This window comes from Saccoglossus kowalevskii, chromosome 1 (assembly GCF_978046115.1).
Source record: "Saccoglossus kowalevskii chromosome 1, keSacKowa6.1, whole genome shotgun sequence".
NCBI lineage: Eukaryota > Metazoa > Hemichordata > Enteropneusta > Harrimaniidae > Saccoglossus > Saccoglossus kowalevskii.
Genome location: NC_140641.1, coordinates 22,930,511 through 22,946,491, shown reverse-complemented (window position 1 = coordinate 22,946,491; position 15,981 = coordinate 22,930,511). Strand labels below are relative to the sequence as shown.

The following is a 15,981-nucleotide window of genomic DNA, read 5'->3' as shown; positions in this document are numbered from 1 at the left end:
ACAATAGAGTTCATCAGTAAAAAAACATTTAAACAGAATTGTTCAATGTTTCGGATCGAGTACGTTATTTCTCAAAATGGCTTCCTTGTCCGAGTCGCGAGTACGGAGAGATAAGTCAAAAAGTTCCCTAGATAAATCAGGAGGAACGACCAGAAAGAACAAGAGGAAATATAATAGTTACAAACAATTTATCGGCAACAAAGAAGAAGGTATTGTTATCACCGTTCTTTCCAATACATTGACACCTTAGTTTTTGGGTACAGTCTCTATGCAGTACACGAGGGACTGTGGTTGGTGAAACCATCTCTCTGGTGAAACATAATTTCGGAGGTGGGTGTTCATTCCAAGGCTCCGTTTGGGGGAATTCGCCCCTGTGACGTTCTCCGTCTAATCATTCGAACTCAATATTGAAATCAAAACCTTATTCATTTAGACCTCATATACAAACATATGCAGTAGCTACATGAGCGGATTTAGAGGGGGGCCGCTACCCCCCTATTTTTAACAACCAACAGGGCTTCGCGCCACCGGCGCTTGCGAACTTGGCCTTCTGCCAACTTAACCCCCCCCCCCCCCCCCATTCCAGAATTCTAGATCCGCCCCTGAGCTATTGCTATCACATAACACGTATTTCCCAGCATCGTAACGCTATGGGAAGTGCACCCTCACATCAGGGCAACAATTTCGCGTATCAATTTACAATTTACTGTATGTCCCGCGCACTCAAGCAATTATAAGATTCACTCGGGCTCATTTGCATTACCCAATCATTACTTACGATATAAACGACACATACTTGGTAAATTTAAAATAGTGGAATATAGAAATCAACGAACTATGAACGAGATTAGTGACCATCAAAAAAAAGCGCTTAGTGCTGTATCTGAGGGAAATGATGTGTTTGTTCATGGTTACTAGTAGAATTAGAACTAGTAACCGTGGTTTGTTGCAACGAAGACCGGATCGGGCAAGTCGATATGTTATCAGTTTCAACAGTTTAATAAAACACAATTTGCATAAAACACTTTGAGCGCAAATCCTGCACACCGCCATTGTTTTAATCTGTGATAACTCCATCCATTCAAAATTATGATACAGCAACGCTGAATGGTAGCGCCAGCTCCTTGGCGCGTCCAATCAAATGATTCCATTTAACTGCAGTGAAATACAGCTCTTCCTATCTCGATCACGCACAGGTTCGTGGGGCGGTTATGAATGGCCGGCTTTAGCGAAACCGTGCGATTCAGACGATGGCCTGACCAGCACACCCAACTTTCATCATCCCAAAAAAACCCTGTCATTCTAAATTACCGTTAAAATCCTATTATAAACCGCGGTTTATACTACAATGTATCAAATAAAAAAATGGGATCAACAGCTCAAGTTCGGGGTGCGGTTTCTATTACGTACATATTTCCCACATCACTTGCACAAAACAAACAATACACCGTACAATCTTTTGAATATAAGGGGTAACTCCAATTTAAATGTCAGGGAAGAGTGATAAGTGTCACGTCACAAAAAAAACTGTTCACATGAAAAAAAATACTCAGTATATTTAATGTAATATGCATTTATTTTTTTAATTTTCTTCGTAACGGAAAGTATATTCTGACAGGAGTTTCAAATAAAAACAAACATTAATGCATTGCTTAGTAGAAAATGATCATGGTACGGCACTAAACAAGTACCATACCGTGGTTACGGTAACACAATCCGGCCATGCTTCGGCTCACAAGTGAATAACTTACTTATTTTCGAAGTGTTGAAATTGTTGATTATTACTCAGTAGGGATTATAATAACGCACGAAAAATAAATTTGTTGAATTGTTATCAAATGCAAGTAAAATTCAACTTAGTTTCACCGTGAGCGAATTATTTCGGTCACATGTAAACGATCGATGCAATACGACATCCGCCATGTAGTTTGAATGCACATGAGACGTTGCTTGACCGGATAAGTCAAGTCGCTAATTAACCAATCAAAATGCCGGATGGTGCCCACGTGTTCAAATTACCTTAGTTCATTTAAATATGTTAATGACAGGTCACCGACTTCAAGGTGAACGAAACGCGGAAGCGATTTACCGACAATGTAGTGCGATCTTTTGCCTTTGATTTCCACGGGAAAACAACATGAATAGTAATTACACCTATAAGGTAAATTGACTGGATATAGCTTTTGTTGCCCTCAGTCGTATGGCTTACACAAGCTCGGGCATTCCCTCCACACGACCTAGAGCCACAAAAGCTGGTGGATGGTCGTTTTGTCCCAAAACACTATAGTCCCACTACACTTTTGTCCCACTACACTTTCGCCCTACCGGTATCGCTGGTGTTCTTTTTTATTGCGTAAGTTGTGAAATGTACTAAACTGTTAGATGTAGAGTACCAGTTGATACCGAATCCGAGAAAAGCATAAGAAAAAATTTCAGTCACCGTGATCATGATTAATATACCATATTCGATCTAAATTACAATTTCTTCTCTGAAAATGTTCTGTTTTCAATGTATCAGTTGATATGTCCAGTTGATATGTTATAAGAATAGCAGTGAATCAGCTTAAGCTTTCTGTTCGGTACCTACCATAGTGAGAAATGTACACACTAAGTAACACTAACAGTTCTCTGAAATGTACAACAAGCAGTATAACATAATCCGAAATGTACAACATATACATCTAACATTAGATCTACATTTCGTGCCACACTGGCAATACCAGTAGGACGAAAGTGTTTTGGGACGAAACAACTGTGAATCACAAAAGCCAGTCCATAAAGATTAGTGCAGTCATAGGCACTTTTCCTAAAAATAGAGATTGTATTCACCCGATTAGTTCTCCCATTAAATTTTCTCTGTATACGAAAACATAGTGATTTGTTTTGAAATGTTTGAAATCTTAATTGATCTCAAATGTAATCTAGAAATTAAGCTGTTTTAATAAGCTTATAAAATATGCAAATCTCTATATTTGGTGGTGGTTCCATTTTGGGTAAAAGTGCCTGGTTCTGGTAATGAGAATATTATGCAACATATAATTTAAAAGCCTTTCCAAAAAAAAAATTCAAAACTGGGGTAGTGAGGTTTTTTTTTTTCTTCTGAAATACTCGTATTTCATGGCACACCCATTTTGCCAGTTTCATCCCATCGTCAATCAACAGAGGGCACTAGGCAGTGGCAAATAAGTGAAAAAAATCATTCTGCACTTTTTTGGTGTTTTTTTTAAGCCTTATATTACATTTTATTACATGCCTTGAGCTTTATATTGTAAAAATAAAGACAAGTATATATTAAAGTGCAGAGCATAAACCTATGTTTATATAATTTAAAAAATTTAATAAACAGAACTTTTTTTGTTTTAAATTGTGTTAGAGATGCGTAATTAAATTACCTATTTTCAATATCAACCACTTTATAAATTCATCCTCCCTAACTTTGTTTTTTGTAACTGGTACATGTTGGCAATTAGCAATGAATTGTATTTCATAAAGTAAACAAGTACATGTATGTCACTGTATGTTATCTTACTATGCTGTGTGCATAATGAACAATGTTTTCATTTTAGGACAGGGATTTGCTGATAAAAGGAAAAGAAAAATTATTTACGAGTACAACAAACTAAAACACAAAGACAGAAAACAGCAGTGGAGAGAACTTAGAAAACAACAGCATCTTGATGAAACAGACAAAGGAAGTGCATCTTTATCTTTTTCTGGACATGTGCAAAAGTTGGATGTTGAATCAAAGCAAGATGAAGATAATACTCAAGATGATAGGCCGAAAGGAAAAAGGTAGTTTAAGTTTTCAGTAGAGTGATATTCCTAGTTAAACTAATAAAGATAAGCTACCAGTAATACGTAGACTTTCATACAGTCTCTTGTTTATTTCTTTGGTGAATTTTGGATAAAATAAAATATGGAAGTGTATAAATGGCGAAAGCCGGGTTACCACAAAATAAACAAGAGACTTGTGACCCTTGCAAGGGTTCCCTTGCTATTAATATTAATGAGCATTTCAATGATGTGATAGGATTTCATGGGCGGAGCATGCATACATATAAGTTTACATTCTTTCAAGATGGTATTGAATATTGGACAAGTGATTGCTAGCATGCCAACAAAAAACAAACTTCACAACTGTCACTGAGAACTCGGAGTGCATTTGCATTGTATGTTGGTCAAAAATACAAAAATCTGAGATAACAGTAGAAGACTGTTCAAAGCTGGCCTGAAGATGTATGCCAGTCAAGAAATTGGTGAATTGACCAACACTCACACAAACATTAGGACCAGAAGTGTACGCATCAACAACCTCTTATCGTAATCAAGTATCTTTAGTGCACCTTCGACGCTGTCTTGACATGCAATCTTAACCAGCATGGTTTCTATTGAGAAGAATCTAATACCAATTTTAACAAGTTAACGCTGATTGGTGGAAAGTAATGAACCTGTCAATCATTGCATCACAGTGACACTGAACATGGACTGGTGGTCAATCATTACCGGTGTCGCAAGAGGGCGTCCACAAGGGTCACAAGTCCCTTGTTTATTTCATGGTAACTTGCCTTAATTTCGTCGTAACACAGGTTAACACATTCCCATGATATTTTTTTTATTGAAAACAAAAACAAAAAATAAACAAGTGACTGTATGCAAGTCTAGGTAGTACAGTGAAAATCAATTTAAGGAAGGAAAACATTGTTTTTACAAGTTTTTACATTGTGTGTAATGGGATACCAATGATGTTAGTTAGTAGATTGTACACATTTTTTAGATAAACAATTATAGAACATTTAATCAAGTAGTTAGTTTAGTAACTTTTAAAGAATAACTGAATCACAGATCAATTTTTAACTTGTTTTTCCCCTGATGCTACTTTGCTGTTCTCAGGAAAAATTCAGGAACTTATTGCTAAATACTAGCCTACCGGTAGTTCACCTAAACAAATGCATTACATTAACATTGTAATCTTGGTGTTGTACACCGGTCACTGGTAGCATAGTGGTTGTCGCATCAGAGTCATGATCGGTAAATCCAATTTCAAATCCTACCTTAGGATGAACATCCTAAGGGTCAACCCCTACCCTGGGTGAGTGTGCCACAGACTCAATGGGAAGGCCAATTCCACTGGCCGAGATTCATTCACTAACGAATGCGACTTTGGGGGAACCTTGGTTAAGGTCCACAGGTGCTTGTGTTCGACCAGGCCTGGTTGACACCAGAATAGCGCATTACAAATTTCCATTTGACAGAGAGATGGCCACACAGCCCTGTCATGTAGTCCCAAACATGAATATGACTTCTGTGGCAAAATACACTATGTGTCGTCACTAGCACTTGCAATTTGTACATACAAAAAAAAAAAGTCAGGAGAGACAACAGTGACACTCAATGTCCGGAACTGTCGCCTGGCACAAAAAATATAAAAAAATCTTGGTATTGTAGTCAGGTCACATAAGTTAAAGTACTTTTTTCTTGTACAGGAAAAGGATGAATCCGTTTTCAAAAGATCAACTTGAGTTCAAAAGACAACAAGAGGAGAAACAGAAGAAAATGGAGGTTTGTGATTGATTTAATTAAGTGCAGTTGTTGTAGATTATTTATACAAACATTTGCAAAAATAGTGTGTTATAAAACTGAACTAAACAGTAATAATACTATGAAATTAATTTTTCTTCATCTTCAAGAGCATACAGCAGCCAATTTGTTTTTTACTGTGTCCATGCAGGTTTCTTCGGGATGCAATTGCAGAATCAGTTGAAAGATACTGATCAGACCGTGGAATATTGATTTTGTTGATGTAATGCCACATTTAGGGACGACGTCAAAAGATTCAAATATGGAGTCCCTATTTCAAAAAAGTATCTGCACCTAAATTTTTGTTATCCTATATGAATAAGATAGCTGACTGATAATCATTTTTTGTCATATAAATTATTATATTTTTTTTAATTCAATGTTTTGTTAAATGTTACACTACATGGGGAATTTCATTCATTATACTTTATAATATGACCGTCATACAAGGTTGCAAACTTGATATGATAATTTTTGTCATAAAGTTTCTAAATTCTGAATGCAACTAGAGAAACTTTATTCTAAACTTTTGAGGCTGACCAAACATTTACATGTTTATATTTTGTCATGATCATATGCAGTATGGATGGTCGCAATATGGTTGCCAAGGGGATTTGTATCAGATGATTTGTTCAACTAAACACCTTTATGTCATTTGAATTATTTACTGTCTGTCATTTAATATAACTTTTTATTTTCATTCACACAACACGTATTGATTGTAGCCATCAAAGCATGTAACAGTGACAATTTTTTTGGGTTGTTCCTACAGAAATCTTCATTGTAAAGTCCTCAAATTGTGCATTACTGCATTAACTGCACTATTCGCTGCATTACAAATAATCTGAACTTATCATTTGTCTCTACAGGAAGCACAAAAGATAAAAGAAGACAGAGAGAAAGCACTTGCAGAGTACAAGAGAAAGAAAAAGGAGACTCACTGGAAATTTAGCCAGAAGACTAAAAAAGGACAACCAATCATGAAATACAGAATAGACCATTTACTTGATCAGATACAGGCACAGACAAGCACAAACAGCTGATAGGGGGAACCCTCTCTCTGTTAAAGAGAACTGTAGATTAATTTATAATTCAAACTATTAAATGAAATAATAAAATGTTGCAACACTTGCCACAATAAATTATTTTACTATACCAGTACGTCTTGGCACATAGTGCTGGTGGGTGACATAGTGGTTACCAGTGTCCGTCTGTCTGTCTATACATCTGTACAGTGTCATATCATGAGCACTATTGCACATAGAAACATTCACACTGTTGCATTGAACGCTACATTTGAGCAACATATTTATTATATGGTTATGTGACCTCTTAAAAATGCATATATATCTGAATCACTATCAAGCAGTAATTTATTGAAGATATTGTACACTATATCTGATCAACATAGTTAATGACTTTATATGGTCATGTGAGCTCATTAAAAATGTATAACTATTATATCTGAAGCACTTATGCAGATATAGACATTCAACCATTGCTTTATTGAACAGGTGACCTTGCGAACTAAATCATATCAACATATTTGATGATCATATATGCTAATATAACCTAATTAAAAATGCATAAATATTATTTGGATCACTATTGCAGAGATAGAAATTGAACAAGCACTTGTAATAAAATTGCTGGAAGTGATGGGTGTGGGGTCTGTCATCCCTGATGACTTTCTTATATTATACCAGAACAAATTAAATCTTATTAAAAGTAAGAAGAAAGAAATTCCAAAAAAATTTTAAATAAATTGACATCCCTAATTAATAGCAACCTTAAAGTATTCTGGATTACATTAAATGAAATACATCTAATAAAAATAATAAGCCTATTTCGCTGATTCTTGGCTAAAATATTACAAAGTAAGAAATGAAGTCTGGAAATAATAAAGGTTGATACAACATTGAGAATATTACTGAAAAGAAAGTAGAAAGGGCAGTCAGTCGTATGTTCAGAATTGATGAAACTGAGTTTCAATCATCTCACCAAAGCATTACCTAAGTTGTTCAATCTAATTCTTAGCACAGGCTTAATCTTTAATATACGTGTAGATACATAAGAAAGGTGACATTAATGACCCTACTAGTTAGAGGACCTCAGTATCCAATAATACAGGACAAATCATTTGTTTTATTATTAACAGATTGACACATTCAGTAGAAAAGTAAATAATAAATATTAACCAGGCAAGTTTTTGCCAAAAATGTCAAGCAACAGATTAAATTCTTGTTCTTACAACAATCATTCAAAAATGCATTAAAAAGAACAATTTTTTTTTATTTTATCTTTATTGCAGGATATAAAGTGGCAAGGTTCGTACATCCCATATTAAAAATACAATATATATAAACAAAAAACTAGGAGAAAATAAAATATATAAACATGATAAAACCACGACACCGATCCTATTATCACTTTTAGTTAGACATGTATAGAGTGAAAAAGCATGTTTTGTCTAAGAGCATTAAATGTATGCTTCATAGATTTTCCAAAGCTTTTGAAAGCTTTGTCAACTGGCTTGCAGAAATCAATCAACATCCAAAATTATTGCGAAAAGTGGAATCTGAAGATTAATTTAGATAAAACTAAAGTCGTGATTTTTGTATAAAATCACTAAAATCATTGGAAATATGACAAAAAACATGTGTATAAGGTTGTTCTACACTTATCATGTACATGTAATCGTGATAAGATCATCATGAAATTACTCAGGAACTTGACATACTTTAAAATAAAAAAAAAGCACTTTTACACTCAACAAAACTGTAGCATATAACACAAATTTATACCAAGTTGTTTGGGTTAAATATCAAACCGATATGGCACAGATGTATGGGATCCTAAATAACTGATTTGACACGATGGGACAAAGGCTCATCAGCAACAGAATGCTTGCACTGAAGAGATATACAAGTAATGCTACTTGTAAAATTGAAGTAATTGTCCATTATTAATTTATTATAGATTATTCTGCTCAAATATTGGCTAAAGAACTACCGAAAACATTCTTAATAAAATACCATACAATGAACAAAACAATCGCGAAATGATAAAATGTGGCTGTCGTCAGCAAAAGATATAAAAAATAATAATCTAAATTTGTCACTTAAACCCAGAAATCAAATCATCACCATTTTTTTAAATACTACAAACAATAAAATTGAACAAAACTATAACAATCTTTAGAATTCACAAACGGTGATAGCAAACGTATGGCAAATTAAAAGAAAAAAACTGATATGAACCATACTTATCTATTGGTAATATAAAACAGAAACCAAATGTAGGACCAGCAACCATGATTTGCATATTGAAAAAGACATATATACGTCCCAAAAGACCAATCATAAAAAGATTGTCTGAACAGTGTGATAGTAACCTTACGGAAGATGAAACACATTTTTTGATAGAATGTTCTAAATACAACATTTTATACAAAGATCCACTTAACTTTCCATCACAAATTATTAAAAATATTGAATTATATACTTGAATATTATTACATTTAGTACAATATCTGAAAAAGTGAAGGAATCATATCACTGAGTAGTACTAATTTGATTGATCATTTTGATTTCAGAATTAGAACAAAGGTATACACTAATTTGCATATTGATAGATGAATAGTGGAGTTGTCGCATTGATTATTTAATATTCACATAATATTTCATGACCAATTTTTCGACGTCCAGTAAAATGATACCAGTGGTAAAAACTGTTTTTAAATTATTGTATACATGACTATGCAATTTATTAATTATTTAAATACATGCAAATATGTAAATTTAGTCATCGTAACAATAAGGGTTGTCGATTTCGATGGAGCTATGAAATTCGCAGAATAATTAGATACACTTATGAATTCTACATTTGCCCCAAAATTCTGCTGATTCCGTGAGAAGCGATATATCATTTTTTATTATACCTTAAGTATGAGACAGTCAATATTATTGGTCAAAAGCAGTCACATGATTCATTGATAAATATTGATAATAGCCAATCCACGTTTCTTGTCGTAATGTTGTGTATTATTGGCCTCTAATGTAATAACAATGTGGTTGACGATAAAAGGGATGGACGAAACTTTCAAATCCGTTTCTCTACTGATGAGTAATTTTGACTCAAAAAGTATGCGTTTTGACTCTCAGTTTTACCTGTAAAACAGTAATTGTCCTTGGCTTCGGCCAATATCAAGAAATATCGCACAAAATGATTGTTATTGTTCGAAAGATCATTCTTGATATTGGCCTCAGGCGGCCGGTCTCAAGCGAGACTGTATTGTTATCCTTTGTTACCAAGCACTACATTCAAATATGGAGATCGATACTTACAATAAGTAAAACAGACAAAACTTGCTATTGTTTTACCAACGATGACCCCCATAATTTATTGTAGTAGTATTGGGGCCAAGGTGAGTTTCTTGAGTGGCGTAGAACGCCCACCAAAGAGAAAAGCAACCATCATGTTATTTTGATCGAAGAGTATTAAATATTACATGTATGTTATTGCTGGTGACGCAATGCATACGGGGGATATTATGTTTACTTTCCAGTCAATGAGTAAATATCAAATGTCATTCTTTTCAATGTATTAGCAAGCTTAAAATCAAATACAAATATGAATGTTCATTATTGTCGATTATTATCACTAAGTTTAGAGATGAATTAACGTAGGAATAAAATACAAAAAAGATGGATTCAGCATTTTTCATGAGAATTCAGACCTATTTTAAAAAGTAAAATTCATAGACATTACTATTTCGTTATTATCCCCTATAAAATATAGAAGGGTTTTTAAATCTTACCCTACACATTATATATATTGAATAAAATTAAAATTCATTGAATTTTCTATTTATTGCATTTTATTAAATGCTATATATCTTTTTGTGTGTTTTAAATGCGTATCTGAATGCCATTTTGAAAGCGTATTTGAATGCGTGTTTCATAACGCTGTTGTGGTTGTAAAATTTAGCTCGTATTGTATCTAAACATTTATTCAAAGTCTGTACTGTAAATGGAATAAAGTTATGGTCTTTTTATAAATATACACAATGGCATTGTGATATCAACGTTATAGTTGACATTAATATTAATCAGATAGTTTAACATTATGTAATGAATAAATATTTTATTTTAGCTCGAAACAAACTTATTGCGTGATTTTTATTTAATTTACTTTCACAACTTTTTTATGAGTTGAATGTAAAATATAGGGTATATTCGTTGGATTTTATTTTTACAGAATCAATCCTTCAGCAAAAAAGTGAAAATAAATTCCAAGCAAAAAAGGTAGTTTACAATATGTGGGTCGCAGTTGCTATGTCATGTAGACAGCTACACAGCTGCTGATTGAAAACTTAATTATTATAGCGTTGTAAGATCGATCAAAATGTTAAAATAGTATTTTTAATTTTTGAAAAAATAAAATTATTATTATATCATTAAATAGTACTAAATAATGAATAATATATATTGTTATACATTCAATTACGTCATTTGGAATGTGTTTTTTTTTCACATTTTATAATTATGAAATGAAATTTAATCAAAACGTCAATTAATTTGTAATTAACTTGTAATTACTTAAAAACTACGTAATTCCAAAATGTTTTAATTTTTTTTTTTTAAATAACAGAACAAATGCATTCATTATAATAACTGTTTTGTATCATAACATGTGCAACAAGGCATCTGGATCGTGTTATTATAATGATCGAATTATGTGTTGTACACAAGTGATTTATTTATGATAAAGAATCACACATTAGTCAGATGAAATCATTCATTTACATAGCATAGTATAAACTGATAACAGCTCGCAATCACAGGTAGTTTGCATAACGCATAGTTAAGCGTATTTGACATTAAAGAAAAAGAAAGTGGGTCACTTTCATTCACTGGCGACGAGTTCGACTGTATCAAAGTTCAAAAACTGTGTCTCGTGATTCATCTTATGAGATATGTGAGTGAATGACGTAGCTGCAGTGTTTTCGCAGGTATCTCGCTTTAATAATCATATTTGGGGTCATATATTCGCCCAAAACGTTGTACTATCTATGACCGCAATTACGGACACCAAGACCTGATTGTTTGGGAGGAATCTCCTCGGTAGTAGTGTGTACGTAATAGAGCGCAAGGAGTGTCAACGTACGTTCTCAATACATATTACTTCCAGTAACACAAACTCTGTGATTTACATAACAATGTCGATAGATTTAAGGGCGTCTTTCTGACAATTGATACACACAATCATATATATTGTACCAGGGTTACGCGAGAAAGCAGTTTCAATGCAGGTCATGCTTGAATGTCAGCTCCAATCCACCCAACAGAGTTTTAGAATAGCGCTGTGACATGATTTTGCCAATACCCCATGGGCAACTTGAAGTATACATAAACCGAACCATGACAAAACCAGAAAATGAGTTGAGGCCCGCACCCCTGACCCCTTAAACCTGTGCAAATCTTCGTAAACCGAGTGTTTTGTCTTGTTTATGTATATTTACAATTTACCATTCCAGGGGCATTACTTAACAGGAGAATGCTATACCATAATACTCGTATCGCTATATTGGCTCACCCGAGATCATTGTCAACAGCTTTGGAATTCAGCTTCAATAATAGACAAGACACAACCATTATCCATGCACCTTACAGATCTGTGGAGGTGAGGTTTAACCGAAGGACTACATCTTTTGCCGAAATTCGCGGTTACAGATCTAGATTTATGGAGATCAAACTAATGCTCGAGGATGCAAATCTAGGTAAAGATATAGTCGTATGGAAAGAAACAAGCTGTCTCTACAAAGAGCTATACCCAATGGGTTATACGCCTATTTTTCTTGTCCGTGATCCTCGATACAGCATTCCCAGCTATAGAAAAATGGTACTCGATGTGTCTGGTGGAGTGTCTGATGAAGTGCCTTACTGTGGCGGTCTGAAAGAACTTCACAACATATTTAATTATTTAACCAAAACAAATTGCCATGATCCTGTTGTTATTGATGCCCACGATCTCTCACGGTATCCTGAGAAGATTCTGCCAACTGTCTGTGAGAAGGTTGGCATTGAGTTCAATGTCTCGATGCTGCACTGGAAACAAAACAACACTGATCACTGGGACCCTGTTTGGAATGGTGCTTTAAAAATAGCTTACTCAAATGTCAAGCAAAGTCAGGGTTTCATTCCCAGAGAGGAACACAATGTCGATTTGTCAGTGTTACCAGATTCATTACGAGCGAGCATAGAAGCAGCTATCCCTATTTATGATTCCTTATATGAAATGTGTATTAAACCTAATGAATAATGTATGGGTTAAGTGTACGAAACCAGGATTTGTGCTTCAAGTTCATAGCACTCACTGGTGCTCAATTCAAGTGCATGACTATAAAGGAATTATATATTAGCTAGATTGAATTGATTATATAGTAGTAGTAAAATCGAAAATGGAGAAGTATGTTTTCAGAAAGAAATAATATAACAAACAAAAAACAATTTCAAGTTCATAATAGCAATTGTAACTTTTATACATTGTGTGCATGTTAGTTTTGTTCTGGAGGATTGTTGTCTGTCTTTCCTCCTTAATATTGCTGTAGTTGTCATGGACTCCGTCGTCAAACTTTATTGTGGTCACAAATAACCCGAACAGTTATTATCCAATTACTTTCAAACTTTGTTATTATATTAACCAGTTTGTGATTTTTGTTCGTGTTCTATGTATATTTGTTAAGATATTGGTTGAAGTTCACTTGAAATTGTCATCTTCAAATTTGAGAATATTACCAATCACTATTGAATATCAACAAAGATCAATTTTGGTGTAATTAACAAGTGCAATTTGCAAGAGATGGTTATAATTTGGCTGAAATAAAACTATTGTTAGACGTATCACGTAACATTATGAGGATAAATAAGAAAGTGTAGTTTTTCCACCTTTTTCAAATCTGGCTAGTATTTTATTTTCAATTGTTATATTATAGTTTTGTTTCACGACATTTATACTCACTTTGAAAAGATTGTGCATCATGTGTTATTTAATCTAGATATTCAATCCTTTTCCACATTTATCTTGTCTAAGGCCGGCCGAATGTTTTTTGCTTTGTTTCTTGAATAAATAAGATTAAACGTTCGCTTTCACACAGTCAAAACGTCATCATTTAAGCCGGCCTAAAGCGTTCTACTTTATTACGTCAGAAGTGTCCAATATGGCAGACCTCTACGTTTTATTTCTCCTCGGAGTTTGTTTTGTATTTACGTAGCACATTTCGACGAAGATATAGTTTGCATCATTGGAATGGTGTCTTAAATCTTCCTGGAGCTCTCCAGATAATAATTTGAGGCGTGGCTGGCGTGGAGACTGGGCACAAACGAGCTGTTCAATTGGACTTGGGTTATGGTCTGTTGAACTGTTGGTCAGTCACTCGACGACAATGGCGAGACTATTTGACACTAGAATGATAATTGGCAGACACAAATAGTTTTGAGGACATGGGTAAATCATAAAACTTTCTTTTATGGTCACTACGATTGTTGTTGTCAACTATATCGCTTTAAAATTCACCCAAATAAGTCCTAACTTTCTTTTCGCTGCCGTCCTCTCGATTTCTAATTGGGATGCGTTCTTTTCGTTTCTTTTGTGTTGAACGATCAAATAATTGTATTTTCAAATATTATGTGTTCATATATTTGCTTGAGTAACAGACTGAAGATGGCCGAATAGCTGCCATTTTAATGTTAGAAATGCATTAAAATCAAAGACTTCTGCCATTCCGATTTTGAGTCTCGGCCATGACAATTATTTTCAAACTTGGTACATATATTGAGTATAATGTTGCGTCGAAGTGCGTGACCCTTGGCGGCGTGACCTGACTGACTATATGATTGTTCTGTTTAACTGTTAAGCTAGGATTTGTTACCTTTATTATCATTATATTGTCATGTGATCTGTTGCACTTACAATGTCTTTAGTATCTTTATTGTAATTTATATATACTAATGTGTATAATATATACCGAACAAACGACCCTGATTAAAGCGCATGTATTTTGTGACGTCACCAATTCGTGTATATGTACGGCTTCTTGTAATTGTAACTGTAATCATTTATGGTCACATATTACGATGTGTATTACCAATATTATTTGAGATCTTTCTTGAAGTGCGTGTATGTTTGTTACAGGTGTGCGTGTTCTCTCCTAGAATCAATTCCAATATACCTATACATTTTTATAATGTGTATATTGGAGTAAAGAACCCAACCACAAGATCAGTGCCTGTACTTTATTTTGGTTGTTGTATTTCTGTATTACGTTTGCAATTCTAGCACACCATAGAACCTCGCCGTAAGATTTACCTTGTGACATTCCTATTATTGGCAAAATGTTCCATTCTGTTATCAAATTTGACTTATGTATATTGTCCCATTGCCGAAGCATAGTTGGTAACGTTTATATTTTGAAGCACGAAACCCGGTTGTTTTGTGCCTTTATTGATTTCGAAAAAGCATTTGATAAGATTTACACAACGTGATGTTTTATAAACTTATCACACTTATTATGAATTGCAAAGTATTAACAGTTATAAAATCAATGTATAGCAATGTAAAGTCACCTGCTGGTATAACAGTCTTTTTTAATTGTATTTATGGTGTACAACAAGGCTCCACATTGTCCCCTCTTTTATTCAATCTTTCCGTTGATGTTATAGGCGACATACTGGAAAGTGGGTTTTACAACGAGGTATATGTAGGAATGTTGAAATGACTTTATCTGCTTTGTGCCGATTATTTATCCGGGTTGCAAAGTAAGTTGGATTAATTATGCGTTTACTGTCAAAAATAAAAGCTTCAAGTCAATGCCAACGAGTCTGAAATTATAGTGTTTAGAAATAGATTGGTATATTGGTATATTGACGGGGTAAGGGTAGAAGTCGTCTCATATTTTAATTATTTAGGTATAACATTTTCATTATCGGGTTTGTTGACACGCGCTCTGCATGCTCTGACAAGTGGTGTGAGTGAAGTGATGCATAGTGCAAAAAAAAAAAGATTTTAAGAATATAAAATTAACATTGCTCTGAAGATTTTTGACGTCAAAATCGTACCAATAATGAATTATAGTTGTGAAATTTGCGGATTCCATGTTGAAAAGTCTACACTAGTATCTCTTCTTGAAAAATATATACTAAATTTTGGTTATAATTCCTGTAACACCACTGCACTTGGTCAATTTGGTAGAACCCCAAGGATGTTTCGTATTGTTAGTTGGATCTTGACAAGACGTCGTATATTAAATGTTGTATATTATAATTACCAATTTGAAATGGCAGAAAAAGAGTTACACGTGCTGGGCATATACTGTAACGGAGCTGTTTAGATTTGGTTTCGGTG

The 15,981-nt window shown here is 34.0% G+C and overlaps 2 protein-coding genes across 2 annotated transcripts; both read left to right on the top strand.

The window, feature by feature from the left end:
• Window positions 1-40: 40 nt before the first annotated feature.
• LOC102808604 (thyroid transcription factor 1-associated protein 26 homolog) lies at window positions 41-6,719 on the top strand. The gene is made up of 4 exons (XM_006814822.2): window positions 41-209; window positions 3,567-3,792; window positions 5,484-5,559; window positions 6,447-6,719. The coding sequence occupies exons 1-4, from the start codon at window positions 77-79 to the stop codon at window positions 6,618-6,620; spliced, it is 609 nt and encodes a 202-aa protein (XP_006814885.1). The 5' UTR covers window positions 41-76; the 3' UTR covers window positions 6,621-6,719.
• Window positions 6,720-12,135: 5,416 nt separating this feature from the next.
• On the top strand, window positions 12,136-12,900 carry LOC102809904 (uncharacterized). The gene has a single exon (XM_006814831.1). It carries the CDS (start codon window positions 12,136-12,138, stop codon window positions 12,898-12,900), a length of 765 nt encoding a protein of 254 aa, XP_006814894.1.
• Window positions 12,901-15,981: the final 3,081 nt, after the last annotated feature.

Coding starts and splice junctions, on each gene's coding strand:
- LOC102808604 (XM_006814822.2), top strand. CDS start 77: ATGGCTTCCTTGTCCGAGTCGCGAGTACGGAGAGATAAGTCAAAAAGT. Junction 210..3,566: donor TATCGGCAACAAAGAAGAAG/GTATTGTTATCA, acceptor TTTTCATTTTAG/GACAGGGATTTGCTGATAAA. Junction 5,560..6,446: donor AGAAACAGAAGAAAATGGAG/GTTTGTGATTGA, acceptor TTGTCTCTACAG/GAAGCACAAAAGATAAAAGA.
- LOC102809904 (XM_006814831.1), top strand. CDS start 12,136: ATGCTATACCATAATACTCGTATCGCTATATTGGCTCACCCGAGATCA.